The sequence below is a fragment of the Eptesicus fuscus genome, chromosome 12 (genome assembly GCF_027574615.1).
Source record: "Eptesicus fuscus isolate TK198812 chromosome 12, DD_ASM_mEF_20220401, whole genome shotgun sequence".
Lineage (NCBI taxonomy): Eukaryota > Metazoa > Chordata > Mammalia > Chiroptera > Vespertilionidae > Eptesicus > Eptesicus fuscus.
This window is the reverse complement of record NC_072484.1, coordinates 88,765,813-88,791,533: the sequence shown is the minus strand read 5'-3', so window position 1 is coordinate 88,791,533 and position 25,721 is coordinate 88,765,813. Positions and strand designations below refer to the sequence as shown.

Sequence of the window (25,721 nt, the reverse complement as noted above, 5' to 3'; positions counted from 1 at the left end):
CAGTGGCTGCAGCGTTGACCCATGCACCCAAGCGTCGAGCGTTTGATTCCCGGTCAAGGGCTCGTGCCTGGGTTGCAGGTTCGATCCCCAGCCCCGGTAAGGGTGCATGCACGAGGCATGCAATTGATGTGTCTCTCATGTGATGTTCCTCTCTCTCTCTTTAAAAAAATCAATGGGAAAAAAATCCTTGGATGAGGATTAACAACAAAAACTTGGGCGGCTACAAGGGAACATGGAAGAGAGCTGTCCACCTCTCCACCTGACCCCTCTAAGGGCACCAGCTGCGGCTGGCCGAGTGGCCCGCTTTCCGGGGAGCCAGGGTGGAGCGCAGGTGGGCACGCAGGGGTGGGCGCAGGAGCACGCGCTGCCAGCGGAGCTCCAGGCCCCGCGCCTTCCTTCCTCAGGGCTCCGCACCGCTCACCTGCTGTACCTGCCGTCAGTCTGGAAGAGGGACATCAACGTGCATGTCCCTTTGGAATAATAATGCTCGGAACAACAGGGAGACATGACATATGATCACGGTGGTGATGACGATGGCATGCAATGCATCCTGGGCACCTTGTATGGGCAGGCCCTCTGCTTACTAAGCATTTCTCATCCTGTTATCTGCCTTTATCCTCACAACAATCCTAGAAATACACCCGGTTATTTTCTCCCATGGTCTGGAGGAGTAAGCTGCGGGCTACAGCAGTTATGCGACAGGGACAGCTGGGTGACCTGCTCGTGCTTTCTACATCGGCAGACATTCCGCCCTCGCTGAGGAAATGAGGACAGGAAGAGGAGAAGAACCAAGAGCGAGGGCCCTTCAGGACGGCAAAAAGCCATCCAGTGCCCCTCCCAGTCTTTGGGTTGTTGGGACAGACAGGGGCTCTTTAAAAACCATTCAAAGCCAAAGACATAGAAGAGGATTATCCCAGCCCGGCCCCCCACCTCACATGCCCTAAGCTATTTTCCATCACTACTAACAAAGCACAGGACAGAAATTTCCACTCACCTATGATCTGTGATGGGCTAATCTTCTTTAGCTGTCACCTAGCAACGGGCAACAAACAGAGGTTGGCAAAGCCTGGCTGATTAGCATTCTTCTTTTGTCAAAAAATCCGTTATTACAAGGCACAGCCAACACCGCAAGGCTTACAGGGTTTTACAGGTCAGCAAAGCTGTTGTTGGTTTGTGTGTGTTTTCCTTCAGTGCAAAACAAGTTTTCTTTGCTCTCTGGGTTCATAACACTCAGATGGTCTGTGAAAGAGACCAGATTGTGGACAGTAGTGGAGGTCCCCAGCTCGCTCAGTCTCTGAACCCGGGGAGTGGGGAGCTCAAGCCCATGACTCAGCCTCCACAGCCTCCCAGCTTTCCACGTACCCACCCTGAGAACAGCCATCAACTGGAACATGCTGCGAGGTCTCCCCTGAGGCTCACGTGCTCATCGGGGAGAAGAGCGATGATCTGCCAGAAGGAAAACACGTTCCCTCACAAAGAGAACTGAAACACCCTGAAGGTCAGCTGCGCACTCCCAGTCGGAGCAGCTTCCCCAGCAGTGAAAGCAGGCGGGGCCACTGTGGTTCTCCCCACCACCCCGTTCACAGCTCCTGTGCCAGGAAGTCCTTCCTTAGGTCTCGCTGGAATCCTTCGTGCTGCTGCTTCAAGTTAATCCCTGCTTGTACTCTTCATAATGGAGCCGTCTACCTTTCTTAAGACTTTTCTTGGTCATTTATTTGCTTGACATGCATGGTGAATTCAGGGGCCTTTCTCTCCTCCAAGGCCAACCTTCAGATCCCTGCTTAGAAAGACTTCCGCTGGGCCTGGCACCGGGCGGCGGCCTGGACAGAGGAGGTGATTCCCGCACGGTCCCTGCCTGCGCGGAGCTTACGGCTCCAGAGGGCGAATATTTAAAGAAAAAACGGCAGGAGAGTGTTGTGTGGCGCTCAGGCGCGCTCTGTTTTTGAAGTTTACATATTTGATGATTGTCCATTCAAAACTACCTTAGTTTTTTCATTTCAAAGTTTCAGCTACATTTCAACTATTTCTCAATTTTCACTGGAAGAAGGACTTGGCTGTGGAGGGGTGGGGGTGGCGATAACAGAATGGACATGCCATCTGGTAGCAAAACGAGATAGAAAGGAACACCAAAGTGTACGTCGGAGCCTTGTACCTACGTGAAGTGGAAATAAATAATGTGTTTCCTGGATTCAAGGTACCGTAGTTACAAGATGCATCACTGGTTTCAGGAGAGAAGAAAACGCCAGGAGTGGGACTGAGTCCAGGAAACATCTTCACGCTCTGGATGCTAGAAATGCAAGGCAAGGTCATAACCTCCCCCACCAGACTGCACTAGTTCCCTCCTCACAGGTGACAGCGAGGGATGAGGTGAGCACACTCACCCCGGTCCCACTGCACCGAGTGCCTGCGGTGCCTCCCTTGTCCTGAGAAACGGTGTCACCGCCCTCACTCAGCACTGGGAGAGCCAGACTCCGAGAAAAGGCCTAGCTCTGACCTGAGGCTCAGGATTTCAACTCAGGAGGTCCACGTCCCAGGTCCCCGATGGCTCCACGCCCGAGCTTCCTCTGCAGGTCCCCTCACACCAGGCCTCCCGCTGCCCTCGCCAGCCCCTCCCAGCACCGAACCGGCAGGACTTCTGATATTAGCTTCCCCTGCGCCCCACCCCGGGGGTGTCCCCGGCCGTCAGCTCCGAGACGGTCCAGCTCAGACACCTCCATCTCACCCCCCGCTCTGCCAGGGTGTGTCTGCATTCCCACTCATCTGCCCTTCACCTTCTGGAGACTTCTGGAAACCTCTCCCCCCTGGTGTGGATTTCCCAGCAACATGCAGGAGCCCCCTAAATGGTTCGGAAGGAGCACCTCGGAGGTCCCACCGCCTTGGCGTGGCTGAAGGGAGGTGAGGCCAGAGGCGTGGCCACCTCGCCCACGGAGGCAGATGGCAGGGGCCTCGGGCTTCAGCGGCAGGTGCGGCACACGGACCCAAAGGATGAGAACGGCCACCTCCCCAGGGAGAGCGGTGCAGGGCGTCGGGGCCATGGGTGTGCCCAGCAGAAACCAGCATGGCCGAGGGGACCACCCACCAGGGCGGTGGCACCTCTCCTCGGAGCCCAGGGCCATTGTCCCCAGAAAACATAAAGAGGGAGAAGGCAAAGCGGTGTAAGTTAACCCAGAAGTCACCGATTTAGACTCTGAGACAGAATTTCCTTCCTTTGGCAAGTTTCAGCCTACCCGCCCTCCTGTCACGGGCAGAAACGGGGCTCCAAGCACGGAGGGAGAAAGTACTCGAAGGCCAGCTGTCGGTGCGTCCGAGCAGCACGTGTCTCAGTGAGACTGCGCTCGGCAAAGCAGAGCCGCGGGAGCACCGTGCGGTCAGCTTCAGCGCCACAGACCTGACCCAGGTGCGGGAGGAGCTCGGCACCGGCCCGGGATGCACGGGCTGTCATCTCTCTGGTATCCAAGGGGAACCGGAAGCTCCTCCACTCACCCCGAGGCTGGAACGGGAGGGTTTGAACTCAGGTCTGCCTGACCCACAGCCACGTTCTTTCCTCTGCTTCATGCTGCCCTCACCCACCTCCGAGAGACCCCCAACTTGTCTTCCCCTGGGGACGCGGCGGCGAGTGAGGGGTGGAGGGGGGAGGGGAAGGAGGCCTGGGAACCTCCTGCCAACATGCTGTGACTGCCAGAGATGTCCTCGCCCAACGGCACGGAACAGACCTGCTAACGAGTGGGAGCATCCCCGAGGAAACACACAACACCCAACGCACAGCAGCGCCGAACCGAACGCGCCTTTTGCGTCTTGCTGTCGGTGCTGCTGAGAAGAGGAGCGCTTTCCAAGAGCCTCTCCCCCATTCCCTGCTGACCCAGGCTCTCCAGCCCCAGAGCTAAGAGGAAGCCGTGTCCCCGAGCCCCGACGGAGGGAGGCAGGGCTCCTGGGTGTACACCTCGTTCCCTTCTGCTCACGGCTCTCGCTCACCCCCGGGAACCCCTGCAGCCCCTGGAAGGCTTGAAATTGCAACCCTCCTGCATTCAAGTGCCAGCTTATCCTTCTTAAAGGGACTCGTCTATTGTTGAAGTCCTCGGATAATCCCCCAACCTGGTTGGCACCATGTTTTTAATACTGCTTTCCCAGAAAGTCCAAACTCTTAATCGAAAGAACAAGCAAGCTGAGGGTTTAAATGTCAAATCTCAGCCAAGACTCCAACCAAACGTGGTACCTGGGCCCCAAGGATGCCCCCTCCCCCACTCCCCACTAGCTCCCAACTCCCAATGCCATTGCTCTTCAGGGCCGGGAGCCTGTGCACAGCCGCCCAGACGCAGCAAGAAGCCCCCTGGGCGGGAGGGAGTGAGGGCAAAGCACCGGCCCAGCCCGTGAGCCCGGTCCCAGCACAGGCTGCCCCAGAGGTCTGATCCTCACCTCTGAGTTGGTTCTAAAAGCGGCTCAGGGCCAAGCCTCCAGCACAGTAACTGCAGGGCACAGCCAGGAGGCAGCTCCAAGAAAGAGGGAGCCCAGTGGCAGGCTCAGTGGTTGAGCGTTGACCTATGAACCAGGAGGTCACGGTTTGATTCCCAGTCAAGGGCACATGACCAGGCTACAGGCTCCATCCCCAGTAGGGGGCGTGCAGGAGGCAGCTGATCAATGATTCTCTCTCATCACTGATGTTTCTCTCTCTCCCCCCTCTCCCTTCCTCTCTGAAATCAACACATAAAATTAAATACAATTTTTTTAAAAAGAAAGAGGGAGAGTGGGAGCAAATGTGCCTGAGGGTCCTAAACACAGAGCAGCGAGCTGGGACCGCAGGCCCTGGGCGGGCCCCGCCTTAGTGGGTCGCCCAGCTCAAGTTCAGCATGCCTTTCGTGGAGGAGTTCCCTGCTCTACCTCCTCCTCACCTTCTGCTAAGCTCTTTATTACAGGCCTCTGGCTTCAAATGCACCATCCTCACACATTCTCCCAGCAAAAGGGCTTAGTTGTTTGAGGAAATCCTGCAGCTAAGACCTAGTGATGCCCTTCGCCATAAGACCCATAAGATGTGCATTCACTCACTGACGAACCGCCTCCCGCCAGCATGCTGCCCAAGACACGGGCACTGGCAGGAGCCTCATGAGCGCCCCCTGAGGACCACCAGCTGTGGCAGAGATGGCAAAGGGCCTGCCATCCTTGGCCCAGCCACTGAAAGTGATTGAAATTGGTATCTCATCAGTTACTATGGATTCATCAGTTACTCATCCAGTTACTGGTTTTCAAACACATACACACACATTTGATTTATGAAATACAAAATCATTTCAAGGCATTGCTGACTTTTTATGAACGTTTTTGTCATATATGTTTTTTCCTAAACAGGTAAGTATTAGGAGTTCTGGCCCAAGAAATAGTTTTACATTTGGAAAAAGAACTTCTACGTCATATTAGAAAAGGCTGCACCCACCGAGCCACATACCAAACGCCGCCATCTCCCGCCTCGGTCGGCAGCGGACTGCTCCCTGGAGCCCAGGGTCGAGTCTCCACGGATGAACTCAGCCTGCCATAGACTGAGTTCCTCTGACGACTATTATCTGAACCAAAAGCGAGTTTCTGAATTCACAGACGCTCAAAGCCCAGGGCAGAGTTTACATGCCACTGACGCAACTATCACCTTGACCTAGTTACGGGAGCGACAAGCATGTGCAGGCCAGAATGTGAGTGAAGCATTTACAACACTGCAGCTCACAACAGGCAGCAAGGGCCAGTTCCGGGCCTCCCCCCCCCGCCCCCAGGGCAGAGTATTCAAAGCCCCACTGTCCCGGGGCCAGGAGGAGGGGACCACCACGCTCCATCGCGTTTCCTGGCTTAAGAGAAGCAACAGGGCTCCTCTGTCTCCTAGACCTAATTCACTAGCTGCCTCTACTTCCACACACCGTCTGGCCGTTTATGTCAGTGCGTTCCACTGAAATAAATGGACGTCGCTTGAACGCCCTGATAATCACACTTCTACCTGTTTCATAATCCAAGAGGCAACTAATAAATATCCAAATTTTGATAGGACTCCCGTATTTTGTGACAATGTTAATGTTTGCATTCGGGGCAAAAATGAAGTAGGTCTTAAACTGATATGGTGATTCCTATCCTAACAGCTGGGATGTGGAAAGAGACAGCCATAGTTTGCAATTTTATTTGTAGAGTATCCACAACAAACAGCCAAAGATTAAATTGCTTAAACAAAAAATAAGGCAGGCCTGCCAACCTCCCCATCCATCTCCACTGACAGACCAACACTGATGAGTGACGAATCCAATCCAATGCTGTGCTTCTTATCCATCACTGCCCCCGATACTCCCTAACAGGCAGATGCTCTTCTCAGTGCTGGCTAGCAGGGAAGGACCATAAGCCTCCCAGGTGTATAAGAAAACCCAGGCGAAACAGCCGGTGCTCGGCGCAGTCGGACTCAAACTGCGGCTTTCTGATTCCAACTCCATGCATTTCCCCCTATGCTACCGTGTCTCTCCGAAGAGACATTATTTCTTTGCTTAAGATCCCTCACAAGTAGGTACAGAAAGATCTGGCTATGCCCCCAATATAAGCAAGTGGGAGGTGCATGGAAGGCTTAAAAAAGTGGTGGCACCAACAATTCAAACTCCTTCACACAAGTGACCCAGCCTAAGTTTTCCATCAATATTCCCTCAACTGGCCCTGCTAACAAAGAGATTTCTAAAGGCCAATATGAGCAGACATGTCCCACTGACTCATATTTGTAATGTTCTTTTAAAAATGTGTAGTGAGCCCAGACAGTGTGGCTCAGTGGTTGAGTGTCAACCTATGAACCAGGAGGTCACAGTTAGATTCTGGTCAGGGCACATGCCAGGGTTGTGGGCTCGATCCCCAGTAGGGGGCGTGCAGGAGGCAGCCGATCAACGATTCTCTTTCATCATTGATGTTAATCTCTCTCTCTCCCTCTCTCTTCCTCTCCCTTCCTCTCTGAAATCAAAAAAAACTTATTTTTAAAAAATGGGCAGAGACCCCTATGGAGATCCAAGGACAGGTGCCAAGTCGATACCCAGGAGGTCTCTAGATGAAGCGGAGTCAGTGAGGAACTCCGGGGCGAGGGCCTGACGCAGATGAAACAGCTTGCCAGCCTCGAGAGCTGGCTTCAGCCCCACGGCACCCACAAGAACGGGATGGGAAACGGCACACGCTGAGGGCCGACTGCAGCTGTGCAGTCAGGACAACTGCTCCGGAACTGAACCCACAGCGACACCGCTGGTGTTCACGGGGACTTTGGAGCCGTCTCAGAACTGAGCGGTGGGAAGAAGGCCGAGTGGGGTTACGCATGACTCATCTACTAGAGTAAAGCCAATCAATGACTCCCATCATTGATGCTTCCCTCTCTCCCTTTCTCTCTGAAATCAATAAAAGTATATTTTTAAAATGTTTTCTTTCTGATACAAACATTTCTCCCAACTGAAGAACTGTCGTGCTGGTCTGAGTGCACACGGAGAGAACAGAAGCTGAGCCGTGTTCCGAGGGAATGCCTTGTCTGTGCAGGCAGCTAAGCGCATGCTTTCCTTCCCTGGAAGAATCAGCACTCGTTGTCAGCATGACCTTGTCATGTAAACTCTTTAAATTGAGAATATAACCAGCAAGCTCCTCGGCTGAACTCATAAGTAACTAAAACACACCAGCGCGAAGCCACTGCTTGGGCAATGCTTTTGCCTGTTGAAATCTGGGCTGATCGCTGTTTGTGTATCAGTCTTGCTAAGCTGCTAATACCTGCAAAAGTTCTTTCTCTCCAGGTTCAGGAGAACCCGCAGGTCACAGGTCATTTGCTTAGCATCTGGCCACACAGAACTTTGGTGAGGAGGCTGGGAGGGTGTCATCTGCCTCACAGACATCTGGTCAAATGGACTGTTTCTGAGCAAGGTTAGCGGGACCCGCAGAGAGCCATGCGCCTGGCCACCAGCAGGCCTCGCCTTCTCCTGTGCCGAAGCAGCCCTGGAGCTCTGCCTGGCAAACTGACACCATGGAAATGTGAACGGTTGTCTTCCCAGGTGTTCCCAGAGCCATTGAATACCGTGACTCCAATGTGTGATCGACTGACTCAAAAAGTTTCTTACAGAGAAAGAGGTAAGGTCCAGGGCGGTGAAGTAAGTTGTCCAGCCAGGACATGGCAGAGCTGCTAAAGAATCCAGACCCCTGGACTCCTTGGCCAGCCTCACTCCTGAGCATGCGATGCATCTAAGACAATGGTTTTCAGACTTGACAGCACATCAGAATCCCCTGAGGCCTTGTTAAAACACGGATTATCGGCCCACCACAAGAATTACAGATTTAGTATGTCTGGGTGGGGCCCTCGCATTTCCATTTCTAATAACCTCCTAGGGAACGTTGAATCTCTTAGTCTGGGACCCACACTGATCCAGGGTGTGTGATCAGGAAGAAGAAATTGTTCCTCTGATGCTGAAGACACGAAGATTCATCTAAAAATTCCAAGTAAAACATATTTTTCACACACACACAAAAAACAAGTTTGTTCCAGTTTCCAAATCTGTCCTGGGCCACGTGCGGCAGGCGAGACTGTCCCCCGGAATGCACATTATGGAGGCGATTACATGTCCAGGGGGAGGCTTCGCTGCCCATCCTGCGGAATCCCAGGTAAAGAGTTTTGGATTTCCGTCTCAACTCAAAGAGAGAAATAAATCCTCAGGCAAATAAATCCTCATGGCCAGACCGAGGCCCATGGGAAACACCAGGGGGCAGGTGGAAGGTAAGCCCAGGCCCGTGGGCAGCAGAACAAAGGTACTGGCCGGGGTGAGCAAGGAGCACTGGCGCGCAGGCGCGGTCTGGGTTAGTCTGACACAAGCAACGGAGAGCACAGGAAGATGGTGTCAGTCTGCTGAGCTGCGATCAGAAACACTGGGAGTCGAGTGTAGAAGATGACGCAAGAGTTGATTCACTGAGAAAAAGCAAGGCTTCGCTGCAACGGGAGGTGACTCGTCAGTTATTGAATCCTTCAGTCACTGCTTGTGGGGGCACCCTCTGTGCCAGGCCCTGCACGAGGGACGGGGATGCACACAGTCAGCTGGCATTGCCTCTGCTCTCAAGGCACTACTGGTGAAGCATCCATCTTCTATAAAAACTGCTGTTTGAAATTTAACCCTGCTATTTGGCTTCTGTAAATGCTGGTTGCTTAAATAATAAGGAAAATAAGACTACTTCCACTTCAGAGAGGCCATTAACCCTTCCCCGGACAAAGTTATCAGTGCTGGCACCAGGCCAGGCCTCTGGTTGAGGTCTCAAGGCCCCAGCACATAGGGGCTCTTTAAGAACTTGCAAAGGGGGCCGGAAACACCCCATATTTGGGAGACAAAGAAGATAAAAACATATAAATAGGGAAAGTTCCTCCATGTTGGGGCCCAGAATTTGAGAGACATTTTCCTCTGGACCCGCGTGTAATAAATGTAACTCCATCTCTCTAAGCATTGCTTGGTTCTTCTCTGGTTTTCTGTAACACTGGCTCCAGGAAAGACAGGGTGAGTGCAAGCAACTCGGATGCCCAGCAGAGGTGCTGAAGGCAGGGCACAAAGCACTTTGAATGAGATGGCCACCTGCCGGGAAGTCGCCTCTTGCTTTATCATCCACTAAAGGTTACTTTGCCCAGAGTTCTATCCTCAGACTTGCTCATGTCAGCTGGTGTCCTCCAAATGCTTGGATCCGACCTGCGTGCTCGGGACCCAGAATCTCCGTCTCCCGTCCGATTTCCCCCAAGCGCCATCTCCCCACTCTCATTCCCAGCTGCCATCTGGACATGGGCGCATGGCTATTAGAGTCACTTGTGCTCGTATTTCTAACTGCACAAGTGAATGAGTTTATCATGTAGCAGCCTCCCAGCCGGAAATCCTCGGCTCAATCTCGGTTCTTCTCTCTCACTCACTCTCCATTCCTAATGTCACCATCTGCCTCCAAAACTGTCTCTCACGTGGCCTTTTCCCTCTGTGATCCCGGCCTTCCTCACCACTTGGCGAGGTGCCCGAAACGTCCTCCTCTCTGAGGTCTCACCCCTTCATTGGACATTGTCTTTCACACCCTAAAAGGCCTCTGGGAAGCTGTGTGAGGGAGGAGGGCTGAGGAAGGGGTAAGGACCAGGGGTGAGATGTCACAGGATCTGTCCAGAGGTCAGCTGATGTTTGAAGGACCATAGCAATAAGAAGATGGCATGGAACCAAGTCTTGGCCATCTCTGAATGTCAGGTAAAGGACATTCAATTTTATTGGACCGGCCATGGGGAGTGAGGGAAAGCTTCTGAAGAGGGGTGTGATGTAATCAGAGGTATGCATTAAGAAGATTAATTTGGCAGTAATTTAGGGAAAGATTATATGGAAAATGGATTAACAAAAAGGAGACCAGTTAGGACATATTCGCAAAAGGCTGCATAATTAGCAGTGAAGGTTTGAATTCAGTTGGTAGCTGTGGAAACAGAAAATAAGAAATGGGGGAAATGTTTTAGAAATAGAATTTATATTACTTGTTTTAAAGTAACAGAATTATCTTAATTGTGCCCTTAAAATTTCATTTAATTCTAGTGTAACCCTCATTATAGCTTGAATATTTTTATATCCATATTCACACCTTATTGACTCCTTGTTTCATTTCCTACTTATGCTTAGAGACTTGAGTTAAATATTTAACTTTCATTTCTTTTGTGAACTATTTATTCCTAGCCCTCCTGCTTTCACCTTCCTGTTCAGAAGATAGGACATAATTTCTTCTGGGTTACCCCTGGATTTTTTCATCTTCCAAGACCAATGTTTCTATTTGACCTTGATCTTAATTTATTTGTCTTCCCCTAAGATTATTTATTAGGTGCCCTTTGTTGTGCTTTCACTGGCTTTCTCCCCCCCTGTTTCCTTCCTCTGTGCCTGAAAATTAATTCATGTCACCCTGGTTGACACCTGCCTCCCAACTTTAACTGTGATTCCACTTCTCTGGTTCTGATCACTGCTGAAGAGTAGTTGACTTGCCACTTCTTTTTCGTATGCACAGCGGTGATGACAGTCCCTCTGGCATCCACCTGCTTGCCATTGTCTGCTGCATCCCTCTCTCACTCCTAAACCAGCAGCACCGTACCAGCTCAGGGCTACTGCTGACACTGTATGGTTGCTGAGGTCAGTGTCGCCAGGTGGAGCCAGCTGGCTCTCACCCTTGGAGGCGTTCCCTAGATGAATTCACCAATTCACATGGGCCGACCAATGTCCAAAGTCAACTGTGGAGGCTCAGACCCATTGTTCCGTCTAGAAGCTCAGAGATGGACTCTCAGGAACCAAGGGTTGTATAACACCAAAGTATAAACAATAATTTCAGTGTAGTGCCGAATTCCACCAGACACCCAGCAGTCACCTGGCTCAGAGTGGCCCATATGTTCTCCGTCTCCCCGGGAAGTCTTTGCAACACTCTTTCCTACTCCAAGGAAAGTCCTGTCCATAGGACTGTAAGTCTTCAATCCGAACAGCCAACACTACAACTGCCTTTTTAATTCCATCCACTGCTAGCCAATCTCAGGGATGGCTACTATTTTCCTTCTTTATTCCATTAGATTGCAGCCAATCCATGCTGGCCTAGGGTCTATTCTGTCACTTTGCCCAGGTTCTTAACTTCACTGTGCACAAAATTAAATACATAAGATTACAAAGAAAATCAACTACATTGAAATGACAACTATTAAAACATTTTTTAAATTGCAGTACAGTAATATGGGTGCATCCTTGTTAATTACAAAATCTAGCACTGGATCTAATAACTACCATAACTTCAAAGTAGTGGTGAGCATAAAGAATATAGTCATCAATAAGATGTATATGAAAATACCTATGATTTCTATTGGTGGCAAAGTCATAGGTACTGTTAATAACTACATTTGTGATTTAAGGAAATGCTAAATTTCAATCAGAAATTTATATAAATAAGGTTGCAATTTTTTCCAGCCAATATCACACGTTTTCTGAATTTTACTCATAGACACCAACAGTTTATGGATCCTAGGTTAATAAATACATGTGTGCACACAGACTCAAAGATCTGCAATAGCTACAGAAGGACAGACACAGGTAACCTTTACCCTACTGACTAGACAACAACACTAGCTTTCTAAGTAGTCTCTAAGCCTGGAGATTTTCCTCCTCCATTGTATACCTTTGCATTCTGTCACTCTATCACTCAGAACTCTCACTAATTCCTTTACATAGACTTGTTATTAGAACGGACTTCAAAGGCCATGAATTCCCATCTCAAACCCGCTATGAAGTCCCGCCCCCCAATACACCTCACTGATAGTCAGTGAGCTTTCACATGGACACCATAGTGGCAATGGGTTTACCCACCTCATGAAGCAGAGAACTCCATGAGTCATAGCCATAAATTACCAGAAAGGTTTATGTCCTTGTTATAGGAAAACTCACGCTTCTCAGGAGAGCATTCAAGAGCCTACACAATCTAACTCCACACTGTGTTTTGGCTCATCTTCGTGCACTTACATAATCCATGCAGTAGACACTGGTCTACTCCTGCTCTCAGGCCAGGCTCGGTACCCTTCCACCTTTGCTCACTCTGGTTTTCACACATTGTCAAAACAGATTATCCTGCCCTGAGGGCTTAGTGCCCAGAGCAGCTCTCTCATCCTTCCCTGAAGAGGTACCAAGGACCCAATAAAATCAACAGTAGCGACAATAAATATAACCAAACACTTGTAGCTAGGCCTCCGGTGAGATGGCTGGAATTCCCAGGCCATGTGGAACAAATAGATATATAAGATATGTAGGGTGGCCCCCTCTGCCCTTGCAGTTGCCAGGTAGGGCTTGGGAAAGCTGGATTCCCTGGGCTCATCATCTCCAAATTGAACAGCTTCTTCTGTTTCCCCTGATACTACTGTATATCTCATCCTTCTTATCTGTGGGGGGGGGGGGGGATTTGGGGAAAGCAAGGCATCTGGAACTCTCCAGGGCCCAGTTCCCATCAGAACTCGGGCTCTACAACGCCTCTTACCCCTACTAACCTGCTTCAGTGTCTCGATTACTCTCTCATAGTCTGTCCAACATCACCTGGTCCCTGCTTATCCTTCACAGGCATGGTCACCCAAGTGGCCTGCAACCTCGGACCTGTTGCCACTCAAGTTGCATGAGGGCTGCAGGGGACAGAGGGAAACCCAAAGAAAACCTGCCAACTGGATAAAAGAGCCTTCCATTTCCTCTTCTGCTTGCATGTCTCCCCCTCACAGGTGGGGGTGGGTGAGCTTTGTGCGACTCTAGGAGCCAAACCTCTAACTTCATCTAATGGCCAATTCTAGATAAAAATCCTTAACACATCTGTGATGACTGAGACAGATATAAATTCAGACCAACAAATAGATAGATGTCTTGACTTCGAATCATCTGAGCTACTGATACAAGGCACATTGAAGTCGCCCAGGTAGAGACAGGGTGGGCTGTTAAGCTGGGGTGGGGCTGGGGGGCTGCTCCTGACTGCGAAGTCCCCAAGTACAGCAGCAGGCAGAGTAAAAGCTGCGCAGGTTCTTACACCAGGCAGGTCCCAACTGTTGCTCCCAACTAGGTTGGCCGCTAAGATTTAACCTTGAAACTAAAATGACAATTAGTGAAAAATACAGTGCAATCTAATGAACATATTCTAGATAATGTTTGCCTTTACTTGGATGGTTGTCCAAACAGAAAATGAAAGAAGGGGAGACAAAGGAAATAGCGTTTTAGTGTTGATTCCACAATCCCTGCAGAAAAGACGAGGTAGCTAAAGCGGACCCAAGCACTCCAAGCACAAGAAAAACATACTCTGTGGTGAAGTGAAAATTCAAAAAGTTAGCCAAATCCCTTTGCTCTCATTTCTTGCTTACTCAGCAATCATAGGACTATTAATTAAATTGGTATTATAGTTTTAAAATGAGTTTTTTATGATTTGCTTACTATTAATCAAACCCCCAGGGCTTATTAACTCTGAGGGGGAGCTGACAAAATTAAATCCTTTCACCTGCAAAGGTCTAAGCCCCCAAATTCTGTCACACACACCCCCAACCCCCCTGGGACCAGTTCAAGCACTTGATCAGCCAACTCTCCACTCTGGCTAATCAGCTCACTCAAAATCACATCAGAGGGCATTTCAAGGTGAACAGATCACTGGCCAGCAGCTGACATGTACCCTCAGAAAATAAATGAAGGGGAAAAAAGTGTATCTATGATATTTTAAAATGTTAATAAATAAGCCTATCCATTATAAGGGAGAGGGCAGAAGAACCTTAAACTAGGAACAGGTCTGAATTATTCATTAAACACTTCATAGTCTGTAGGAGGAGGAGGATCCTCATCATCAAATTAGTCTATTTTACTTCAATTGTAGTGAAAATGTAGAGAAAACCGCACGTGGCTAAGAAAGGACATTCTTCATTGCGTAAATGTCTCACTGAGCCTCCTTTGTGTTCTGGCACTGGAGCCGTACTGTTGCTGATATTCACTCCAGAACACAGTCGCTACAGCAACCACTTAGGACTCCGGGAATGTGGTGACTCTTGACCTTAACTGGTGGGTCCTATGTAGCATCTACAAACTCAAACACAAGAAAGGCAGACCCTGTATCTCTGGGAGTCTTCGTTATCCACATACCCCATCCTCACAAACTCCTCTCGGTGGGAAACGCTGGGCTTTCCTTGTACTTGTGATTGCCATTTGTTCCGTCCAAACATTTCTTTGACCAAGAATGCGTGCCCACTCTCCTCTGCTTTTTCCTTCCTACTCTCTCAGCCTTTCCTTCTTGCTCCTGAAACAGCTTCTTCTCCTGGGACCCTCTTACCTTCACTTCAAACTGTACATTGGATCCTTAGGTCTCGGCCAAATTTTTCTTTTCCTTTATTTATTTATTTATTTTTAATTCTCACCTGAGGATATTTTTCCATTGATTTTTAGAGAGAGTGGAAGAAAGAGGGAAAGACAGAGAGAAACATCAATGTGAGATAAACACATCGATGGGTTGCCTCTTGCACATGCCCTGACCAGGGCCCGGGCTGGGGAACAGTCTGCAACCGAGGTACATGCCCTTGACCGGAATCAAACCCGGGATCCTTTGGTCTGAAGGCCAACACTCTATCCACTGAGCAAAACTGTCCAGGCTCCTTTTCTTTTTATGCTAAAAATAATATCTAAGTTTATCAATGATTCAACAATCAGATCTGGTATGCCACTGTACTCTGAATTGCCATTTGTACTCTGAATTCCCTCCACCTTCTTCTCTTGTTCAAATTCAAATTTTATTCATGATTTCCAGATCAATGACAGTCCAGAGGGCAAGCAAATCAAAGCAGCCAAGGGCATAGGCTTGGGAGGCATGCTACTTGAAGTCAATCACAGAACCAACTATTATCCGGTATCCATAGGGTGGCGAGGTGAGGTGGAACTAACGTGATGAGAGGCCAAAGTTCCCATATTTAGGTTCAAAGTCATAAAGGATGAATAACCACAATGAGATATCACCTCACACTTGTTAAAATGGCTACTGTGGAGAAGAAATAAGTGTTGGCGAGGATGTGGGGAAAAGGGAGTCCTCATGCACTGTTGGTGGGAATGGAAATTGATGCAACCACTGTGAAAAACAGTATGAAGATTTTTTTCAAAAAATTAAAAATAGAACTACCATGTGATTCAGCAACCCCACTTCTGGGTATTTACCCATAGGAAATTACAACAAGATACTGAAGAGATACCTGCATTCCCACGGTCATTGCAGCCTTATTCATAGTAGCCAAGATATGGGAGGGAGGGGCACCTTATGTATCCATCAACAAATGAATGGGTAACTAAGAGGTGATTTATATGATTTACTAGAGGCCCGCTGCAGCTTTGTCCAGAAGGAATGACGTCTGGTCTAATTAGCATATTATGCTTTTATTATTATAGATATGTATTTATATAACATATTATATAGATATATAGAAAGAGGAATATTACCCAGCCATGAGAAAGAAGAAATTCCTGCCATGTGTGACAACATGGACGAACCTTGAGGGCATTATGCTGAGAGAAAAACAAATATTGCATGGTATCACTTATATGTGGAATCTTTAAAAGAAAAGAAAAAGAAAAAATCATAAAAACCGAAATTTGAAAAGTGGTTGTCAGGGACTGGGGAGCGGGGGAAATAGGGAGCAGCTGATAAATAAGAACAAACCCTCAGCAATAAGATGAATGAGGTGACCGGCAGAGACTTGGCCGACAGCAGCTGCCCTCTCACTCCAACAAGAATTGTTTGAGTTGTCTTGTACCCATGGTGTGGGGAAGTGGGTTTACAATATCTAAATCCAGCCTACCACCAGGAATGCTCAGGACCTACTCAAGAAGGCAAATAATCCCTTCCACCAATATTTACAGGGTAAAATAAGATTGTTGTTAGAGTACTAAATTTGACAGTAAAATAGTAGTCAAGTTTTCAGGCAAATTTAAATTGGCTAGTTGAAACAAGCAAATATGCTAGAAAAATTAATTGTACTGGACAAAAAGGTGTTCCTAAAGTGTTAACTAAAATTTTTATTGGTGGTTCATCTCATGATAAAATTGCGCACCATGTAATGAACCTAAAACAGTAATATTATAGTGCAAAAAATTAAAATTTAAAAGCCATCAAGACTACATTATAAAATTTTCACAAGCCTCCTAATATTTAAATCAAGAAAGGGGGGGATAGTAGAAGAATATCATGTAAGGAAAAATATCCTGTAAGTAAATTACATTTAGAAAATTAATACTTTAGAAAATTAATTGTAAGGCTAAAAGCAAGATACCCATGAAAAACACACAAGGTGTCAAAACAAGCCAGAGGAAAATCATTTGGGCAAAAAATGAAATAGGATCCCAAGTCAAATTTATAGAAAATATTCCTTTATTAACTTTTGGTCGAGAATATGATTGTATATTTTCAGAAAACAACTCCAAGACCATGTGGATTCCAGCAACAGAGAGGAATCGACAGGACTACTCCAGCCATGAAGACAGAAGAGAAGCAGTCCAGAGATGGAAGATGCCAACATCGCCTTGCTTGCTTCGTAAGTAACTCAGAGGAGGGCACCTGGGAAGCTGGGCAGCAGAACTGGGAAGCGGATGACTCGGGTCCTCTAACTCCTTCAGAATCTTCCTGGCGCTTCCCAGACTCCCAGGCAGGAAGGTTCCAGTCCTGGCCATGCTCAGAACTGAGCTTGCTCCGTGCTGCCCTCCTGTGATCCACCGCTCTCCCGTCTTCTCCTGCACATTTCCATACCCCTGACACCTTCCTGTCCCCTCCACCACCCCCTTCCTTCCTGGTCTCTCGTGGAGTTTATTCCGATGTGGCTCTGTCGGCTAGAGGAATGTTCCTGAACTCCCAGTGCACCAACCCAGACCCACCCTTACCATGTGTTTGTCCAAAAATATTGTCTATTCCTCTATGTCTTCTACCTATTTGTCTCTGTAAGGTAAGAACCTCCCTTTTCAAAAATATTTGTATTGCTTTCAGAGAGGAAGGGAGAGGGAGAGAGGGATAAAAACATCAATGATGAGAGAGAATCATTGGTTGGCTGCCTCCTGCACGCCCCTCACTGGGGATGGAGCCTGCAACCCAGGCCTGTGCCCTGACCAAATCAAACCATGACCTCCTGGTTCCTAGGTCAACACTCAACCACTGAGCCACGCCGGCCGGGCCAAAACCTGTCTTAACCCATGGACAAAGCCACATGTGTGTATGCAGATCCACATACATACACACAAGAGTCAATACTTGAGGGGCGCACCATAAAGTCTTCCACTTCTTGGACTTTTCACTTGGCTGCGAGGCAGAGAGCCTGTCAGCTGAGGCTCCCACTCCTCACGGTCGCCTGTCCTTCCTGCCGGGACTTTGCACGCTGACAGGAGCCGACTGGGCAGCCGGGGTTCCGCACGTGCAGTCTCTGTACCGCGGGCTCCTCGGTGCCCGTGTGGAGTGTGGCATTATGCTTTGCGCTGGCATGAGCCTTGTCTGGGAAGAACAAGACTGTGGAGAAATTGCTGGCTAAAAAAACTTCCAAATAACTTAATTTGGCTAAAACATAGACTTTTCAAAAGGTAAGCGCTGCCAAGGACGTTTTCTTGCTGACTCGTGGACATATACCAAGTGCAGTGATGTTTTCTAATGCACAGAGCTAAGCCTGTGCGGCAGATGGCATTCCGTGTGAAAGTAATTATTACAACTTGCATCTATCATCTAAAATCAAAGATAAAATGTGCAGAAAATGGAAAACACACATAGAAATAGGTAAAGAAGGAAAAAATCCCAAGAATGTCCTTCATTCCGCCAAGGAGGGCACAGAAAGTGCATGTTGTTCTGGCTGTTTTTGGGCGCCCAGCTGGTCAGATGAGCCGTTAAGAATATTTCATAGTTAAGTTCCGACGCCCTAATCTCTCTAGACAAGGTTCATATTTGAGTGGGTTACTTATTCTCCCTTTGTTGACTAAGTCAATAATCAGAGTCAGCAGCTTTGGGGTCAGGTGGGCAGGGACCGGGGGCCTGGCCGGGGGGGAGTGGGTATAAAAGCCGCAGGCCCGCAGCGGCCGGCACAGAGGCCGTGGTTCCTGCCGGGATGGCTGCCCTCCGTCTCCTGCTCCTCTGCCTGGCGGGACTGGTGTTTGTGGCGGAGGCCGGGCCTGCGGTGAGTGTCCGAGTCCCTTGCGTGCGTTTCCCATGTGCGCTAGATGAAGAAGCCACTGCCTCCAGCTTCGCCATCGGCTTTTGTTCCTAAGACAGGGCACCGGAATCTATTTTTAAGCATTATTGATTCCAACTTCAAAAAGGATGAAGCTCTGCAGAGCTGGGGCTTGGGTTCTGGGCGCTCTCCTCTACAGCTCTGGTGCATTGGGGTTGCCATGCCTGGTGCCTCAGTTTCCCCAGGCAGACAATAGAAAGAAAGACAGGGTATTCATGAAGCTATTAATATTGAATTTTTGGAAACACATCCTCTTATAAAGTGCTTTCCCTTTAGCTAATCTAAATGTAGTATTCACTGGTTCATCTGTGAAAGGCTTGGAGACAGCGTTCTAGTCAGATACGCAGTTCTTAAGTCCTGCAGAAGAATGAGCTAATCCTATCCAACCGTGAGGTAGCCGGACGTGAATCTGCAACTGGTCAGAGGGATTTACTGCAGCAGCAACGGGCTAAAATGCTCTCAGGGAAAACGACTTGGCTCGATGGCACATGACATCTTTCCAGTAATTCCCCTCAAAATGATGAAGCTTAACAAAGCACCTGTGCTCAGGAGCCTGCGTGCGCCCCTAAAACGCATTATGCACGCCCCCAGCTAACTGCAGCGTGTCTGGCGGCAGACACCGTCCTTGCTTTGGAAACAATCCCGTCCGTGTAACACTGAGTCGGGGAAGCTCACCGACTCACACGTGCGCTGCTGGAATGGCACCAGCATGCACCGCCCGCCTCCCCCCCCCCCCCCCCCCCCGCCGCCTCCCCCCCGCCTCCCAGATCCCCAGCACCGGGAGGAACAGACCCTCTCATTCCGGCCAGTTCCGCTGATTCTCACTGTTCCCTCCATGCCCAGGGCACTGGCGAGTCCAAGTGTCCCCTGATGGTCAAGGTCCTGGATGCTGTCCGAGGCAGCCCTGCGGTCAACGTGGCTGTGAAGGTGTTCAAGAAGGCTGCCGACGGGGCCTGGGAGCCCTTCGCCGAGGGGTAAGCTGCCCGCACGCCCAGACGTGGGGCTACGGTTTATCTTCCCGTTCGCCTGCCACGTGTTGGAGAGGGGGGCTCGCCTCATTCGCTTAACAATCTACAAACAGACTGACAATTCGGGCAGAGGTCAGGGGGTCCTGGGAAGGATGTCCTCCCTGGCTATGCGGAGCTGGGAGTGAGCAGGAGCCGGAGCAGCACTTAGGGCTGAGGTGGGGAGGAGCCCACCACCTGCTCCACCCAACAGTGGTTCGCCCCCCTTAGGGTCACAGATCATTGTAAGAAGGTGATGAAAACTAGGGACTCCGTGCCAGGAAAATACACACACACACACACATACACACACGTGCGAAAGTGCACATGGAACTTCAGGGGTTTCCTTGGTGACCGGACATAACACTCCAGCTGAGTCCTTGTCCTGGAATAGCAGGGAAGACATACAATTCGTGTTTATCATGAAGAAAGGAACTGAGGGCCAGGGTGGCCAGGCCTTCCCGGACCACCCAGAACCCAGGGCCTTCGCTAGCCAAGCTTGTGGCGCGCCTGCTCCTCACGCTGGGGGCTGGCCGGCTCAGGAAGAAAGGGCCAGGAGAGAGACGCATCACGCAAAGCCCAGCCACAGGCCAGGGGCAAAATGGCCTTCACCGACCGCCGCACAATCGTTAGGGAGTTTTTCCGCCTCCACTGGCAAGCCTTTGTTTTAAGTGCATATTCGTGACCCTACATCAACTAACTGAAAGAAAGGACCCTCTGAAGGAAGTAATCCTGCTGAGTGTTTGTTTCCAGGGAGGCGAGTTTCTGTGGGTTTTAACTGAATCCGGGGACCACATTATGAGTCTTCACCCATCACTGGCAAGGCCGTTTTCTTTGGTGTGGTTCCAATTGAGTTTTTATTTCTTAATTCATTCACATTTATAAAGAATGCCAAGCATGATGTGGAAAGCAGTTAAGAGATTATTTTTAAGCAAGACATAGAATGGATATTCAGATGTCTGTGTGAATCTTTTTTCTTATGACAAGACACAAAAGAAGGATATTGAAAGATTTACTTCCTGGGGAAAAAGAACGGTGGGAGGGCAAAGGTCAGAGGCAATAAAGATACCTTCCAATTTATCTGTCTTAGTTTTTGCAGAATGATGGACAGCGATTTCAACAGCAGCTATTAAACTGGAACTTGTATGGAAATAGAAGTTGCCCAATTTTTTAAAAAGTTAAAAGGAGTTGCCTAGTATTTGTTATTGGCAAAGAGTTACCAAAGAGATTAAATATATATAAATGATGGAAGAGTCAGATACAGGTTTCTCATTGTATTTTGGGGTTCAACTATGTGTACAAATGATACCACCTCTAAAGACTCTCACATCACGAGTGAGAAACTGGTGTCATGGGGAACGGGAGTCAGAGTGACTTAAGGCCACTTCCAGGGGTTGTCACGAAGCTTTACCCAAACACCAACCCTGAATGGTGACGACTCTTTTTCAGGTGAAACATTATACTTCTATCTTGTTCTCCTAAGAGGAAAACACCTATGATGAGCTTTTAGAAACATTTCTGACAAATTTCCTGTCAGTGAATTTCAGACAGTAGAATTTTCTCTATCCTGCCTGGTTGAGAAAATAGATATTCACATACACAGACTGCTCCTGTGTGTGTGTGTGTGTGTGTGTGTGTGTGTGTATGTGTGAGTGTGTGTGTGTGTGTAAGTGTGTGTGTGTACGTGTGTGTGTGTGTGTGTGTGAGAGAGTGAGAGTGTGTGTGTGTGTGTGTGCGCGTGTGTGTGTGGTGTCACCTTGCCCTTAAAGCCTAACTTAGCCTGGACCTTTGCCCCTTTTAGGAAAACCAGTGAATTTGGAGAGCTCCATGGGCTCACAACTCCTGAGAAGTTTGTGGAAGGGATATACAAAGTGGAATTAGACACCAAAGCCTACTGGAAGGAGCTGGGCATCTCCCCGTTCCATGAATATGCAGAGGTGAGTGTACAGACACTGGCGTTGCTTTTGATTTTGATTTCGTGGTTGTTGTTGTTGCTAATCCCTGGAAATGCACGTTTTGCACTGTATGCCCCCTGGAAATGCATACCATAAACATGGCACTGACAGTTCCAGGTTCCCTTTCTCGTTTCTACAGTCAGAAATCCACAAGCCCTGAAAAGCAAACTTTCTCACTGAGTTAGGTGAAAACTCACTTAGTGACATGACCTGAACTTATGCAATGCTCTTTATAGTCTTCATTCATTCTACCAAATATGAATACTTGTTTGTTTGCTGAAGAAATATTAACCTTTTGCACTCGGATGTCGAGTGTGACTCGACACGGTTACTATTAGAATAAAGGAATCGAGAAAAAAGCAAGAGAGTGCAAAGGGTTAATATGTTGAATGATTAAGGCAGCCCTCCAGGCCACTTAGGCTGTTATGTAACAGAAGATAGATGTATTATTTTACTTCTCTAAAATCTGGAACATTCTTCATTCCAAAACACATCTGAAACTCAGAGGTTTGAATAAGTGTTTTGGGCCAATGCACATAGAGATGATGAAGTCAAAATAATAATGGCAACACAATAGAAAACATTTATCAAGCATCTATCACAGGCCAGACACTGCTGTACCTTCTGTATTTAACCTATTTAATCTTCATAAACCACCCACTGGAGTCAGTCCCATTTTTATGCCCATTGTACAGATGAAGAAAACAAGGCTCAGGGAAGTTAATTAACTTGTCAAAGGTCACAGGGCTAGTAAGGGGAGAAACAGTAATATTTACCAACAGGGCCCACGCTGAATTTAGACTCAGGTGTGCCTCGGCTTTCTTCCTGTGAGAAGAAATAATAAGAAGAAGAATACCGCATTTGTAACCCCTGGTGCACACTCTGTTCCTCTACTTATCAGGTAGTAGGAACCTCAGAGTTACACATGGGCCCATCTCTCTGCCTCCCCCTCGCCTGTAATTCCTTAAGTCATTTAAAACAGATGGCGGCCGTGGAAATAGAATCCACACATGGTGCTCAGAGTTAAAGATCAACTAATGCACCAAAATTAGCTCAGCATGAAAGGGAACCATTCTCTCTGGCTTAGTCATGGATGAGACTTTCCAAAGACATACAACGGTTCTTTCAGTAGACAGTGTTGCCAGGGAAACCAGGGGCTTGACTCCCGGGGCCCACAACAGAGGAAGATAACCCCATCTGCCAAGAAGCCTGTCCCTGGCTACTTCTCAGCCAGGCGGCAAGCCCCGGAGACTGGTCGCCGTCGGGTGCAGGTTTAGGTGGTGCCCACCACAGACGCGTGTCCCTAGTCCCAGACCCTACCCTGGAGCACCGGATCCGCCTCCCTGCGGCCCTTGTCTGCCCTAGATCCCAGCCTGATGGTTCCATGTTCTGTGCTACTCATGATGTTGCTTCTAGTCATCAGACCACGCTTCACCCTTTTAGTCTTCATTCAACAAACACGTAACAATAAAAACCTATGTGTTGAGCACTCTGCGAGGCGCTAGAGATGCAAATGAGAAAACACATCTCTGCCCTTGGAATGCGTTAGGCAGGGCCATGAGCCACTTGAAACCTGAATGGATACGGGGAACGAGAGAGAGAGCGAGTAGTCACGCATGAGCCCCGCTTCGGTGGGCCGGCCGGGAGTTCCTGTCCCGCCAGCTCCTTCTGATAAGGTCCCGGAACACCGTGGCCTTCAGCTCCGTCACCTCCCCTTGGCCAGCCCCAGGTGGCCTTCTCAGACAGGCAAAGTTGGGAATTTCCTTCGGCGCCCTCTGTCCTCTTCGTTTCATGGAATTCTGAGCACAGATTATGCCCTTTATAATTTTTAGAAAGAATTAAACAGGAATGGAGGCCAATGCCACTCTAAGAGAGAAGATGTTTTCCTACCTGGGATAGGGGTAGGGAGCCACGTGGGCTAGAAGGCATCAATGGGGGGACAAAGGGGGACATCTGTAATACTTTCAACAATAAAGGGATTTTTTAATAAAAAATAAAAGTTGATGTACAAACAGGCCCCCCCCCAACAAAAAAAAGAAGTATTTCTAATTTGATTCCAGAAACTTGGCCTTCAGGGACTGCCCTTTCTTTCAGAGAGTCTTCAGTGACTCTCACCCCCCCTTTCCCTGATGCTATTTTTGGTTTTGATGTGATTCAATCAGATCTTTTTCTCTCCCGTCCCCAAGTAATCAAGATTTCCTTTCTCCGCATTTGGAACAAAACGTACTTTTCCAGGGTGTGTCCAAAGCTCAACCCAGGGCCTGTACACAAAGTAAATTAAATCAAACACCTCCCCGCTGTCCTCTGTCTCCGGAACCCAAATCCTCCCCATGCGCCTCAGCCCAGGCCCCGAACTGCCCCGGCACCCGAGGCCCGGCCAGGTGTGCACGTCGCCCGGCCAGGTGTGCACGACGCCCGGCCAGGTGTGCACGACGCCCGGCCAGGTGTGCACGACGCCCGGCCAGGTGTGCATGACGCCCGGCCAGGTGCGCCCGAGGCACGTGACTAGCTGGGTCGGCCACCTGCCCGAGGGCTAAGCCTCCACCAGCGCCCACGGGCAGCTCAGCGTTCCGGGTGACCTCCCGCCGCCGCCGGGGCGCAGACGGAACCCCGCGCGGCTTTCCCTCCGGCCGTGGCCTGTGGCTCACAGAACACACATGGGTTCCGGCGGAGCGTGCCGAGGAGGAGTGGGAGCAAAGCCACCAGGAGCGAGCACCCCGATGCGGGGCAGGGGCGCTTACCTGTGAGCCGAGAGGGTCCCCTTCCAGCCCCACAGCCCAGGCCTCGGAGTCTGCGTCCTCCAGGCCTCCGCCAGTGAGCGCCAGTGTCTGCACGCTCTCCCCTCGTCTTCCCAAAACCCTGCGGGGACAGCCGCTAGGCATTCTGGGACAGCCGCTAGGCATTCTGGGACAGCCGCTAGGCGTTCTTTCTGGGACAGCCGCTAGGCATTCTGGGACAGCCGCTAGGCGTTCTTTCTGGGACAGCCGCTAGGCATTCTGGGACAGCCGCTAGGCGTTCTTTCTGGGACAGCCGCTAGGCACTCTGGGATTCCCTCCTGCAGGCAGGGCCACGTGACTCCCAGCGTGAATTTGCATAGGAAACAGCTGATGAGCCAGGCCGCTGAGAAGACCTCTTCCGGGGGCTGCACAGGCCGGACGTGAGCGTGTGGCCGTTTGGATGTTCGCCCTCCGTCCCGTCTGTCCTGTCCCCCAAAGGAAACAATGCGGGAAGGCCGTTTCCCGGGGCGCTGGTCCCGGCCTGGGGCCCGCCGGGCGGGGCGCTGGAACCCGGTGCTGCTCTCTCCGCAGGTGGTGTTCGCGGCCAACGACTCGGGCCCGCGGCGGTACACGATCGCGGCGCTGCTGAGCCCCTACTCCTACTCCACCACCGCCCTGGTGGGCACCCCCAAGGAGTGAGGCCCCGAGGGAGAGCAGGCGGCCGCGCCCCATTTCCGTTGCAGCAGCGCCCTCGCTTCATAAGCGATGCTAGGAGCCCAGGCAGAGGCAATAAACGTTCTTACTAAAGCACTTCTCCTTCCGGTGGCACGTGTGTTATTTCCCATTGTACCCCAAAACCATCTTCCAAATTGTGCCGAGAAGCAGAGGAGCCCAAAAACGTCTCTGGCCGAACTCTGAGGGATACCTACATTTCCATTGCCTGCCTGCCTTCCTTCCTTCCTTCCTCCTTCCTTCCTTCCTTCCTTCCTTCCTTCCTTCCTTCCTTCCTTCCTTCCTTCCTCCCTCCCTCCCTCCCTTCCTCCTTCCTTCCTTCCTTCCTCCTTCCTTCCTTCTTTCTTCCTTCCTTCCTTCCTTCCTTCCTTCCTTCCTTCCTTCCTTCCTCCTTCCTTCTTTCCTTCTTCCTTCCTTTCCCTGTTGTTTTTTAATCTTTATTGTGAAAGTATTACATAGTCCCCTCCCCCCCCCCATTGACCTCCTCTAACCTACCCCCCTCCAGGCCCTCACCACCCTTCTGTCTGTGCCCATGGGTTATGCACATATGCAGGCAAGGTCTTTGGTTGATCTCTTCCCACCCACC

At 49.7% G+C, this 25,721-nt stretch overlaps 1 protein-coding gene across 1 annotated transcript; it reads left to right on the top strand.

The window, feature by feature from the left end:
• Window positions 1-18,604: 18,604 nt before the first annotated feature.
• On the top strand, window positions 18,605-25,192 carry TTR (transthyretin). Its single transcript, XM_008148325.3, has 4 exons — window positions 18,605-18,673; window positions 19,571-19,701; window positions 21,533-21,668; window positions 24,995-25,192. Exons 1-4 carry the CDS (start codon window positions 18,605-18,607, stop codon window positions 25,100-25,102), a joined length of 444 nt encoding a protein of 147 aa, XP_008146547.1. The 3' UTR covers window positions 25,103-25,192.
• Window positions 25,193-25,721: the final 529 nt, after the last annotated feature.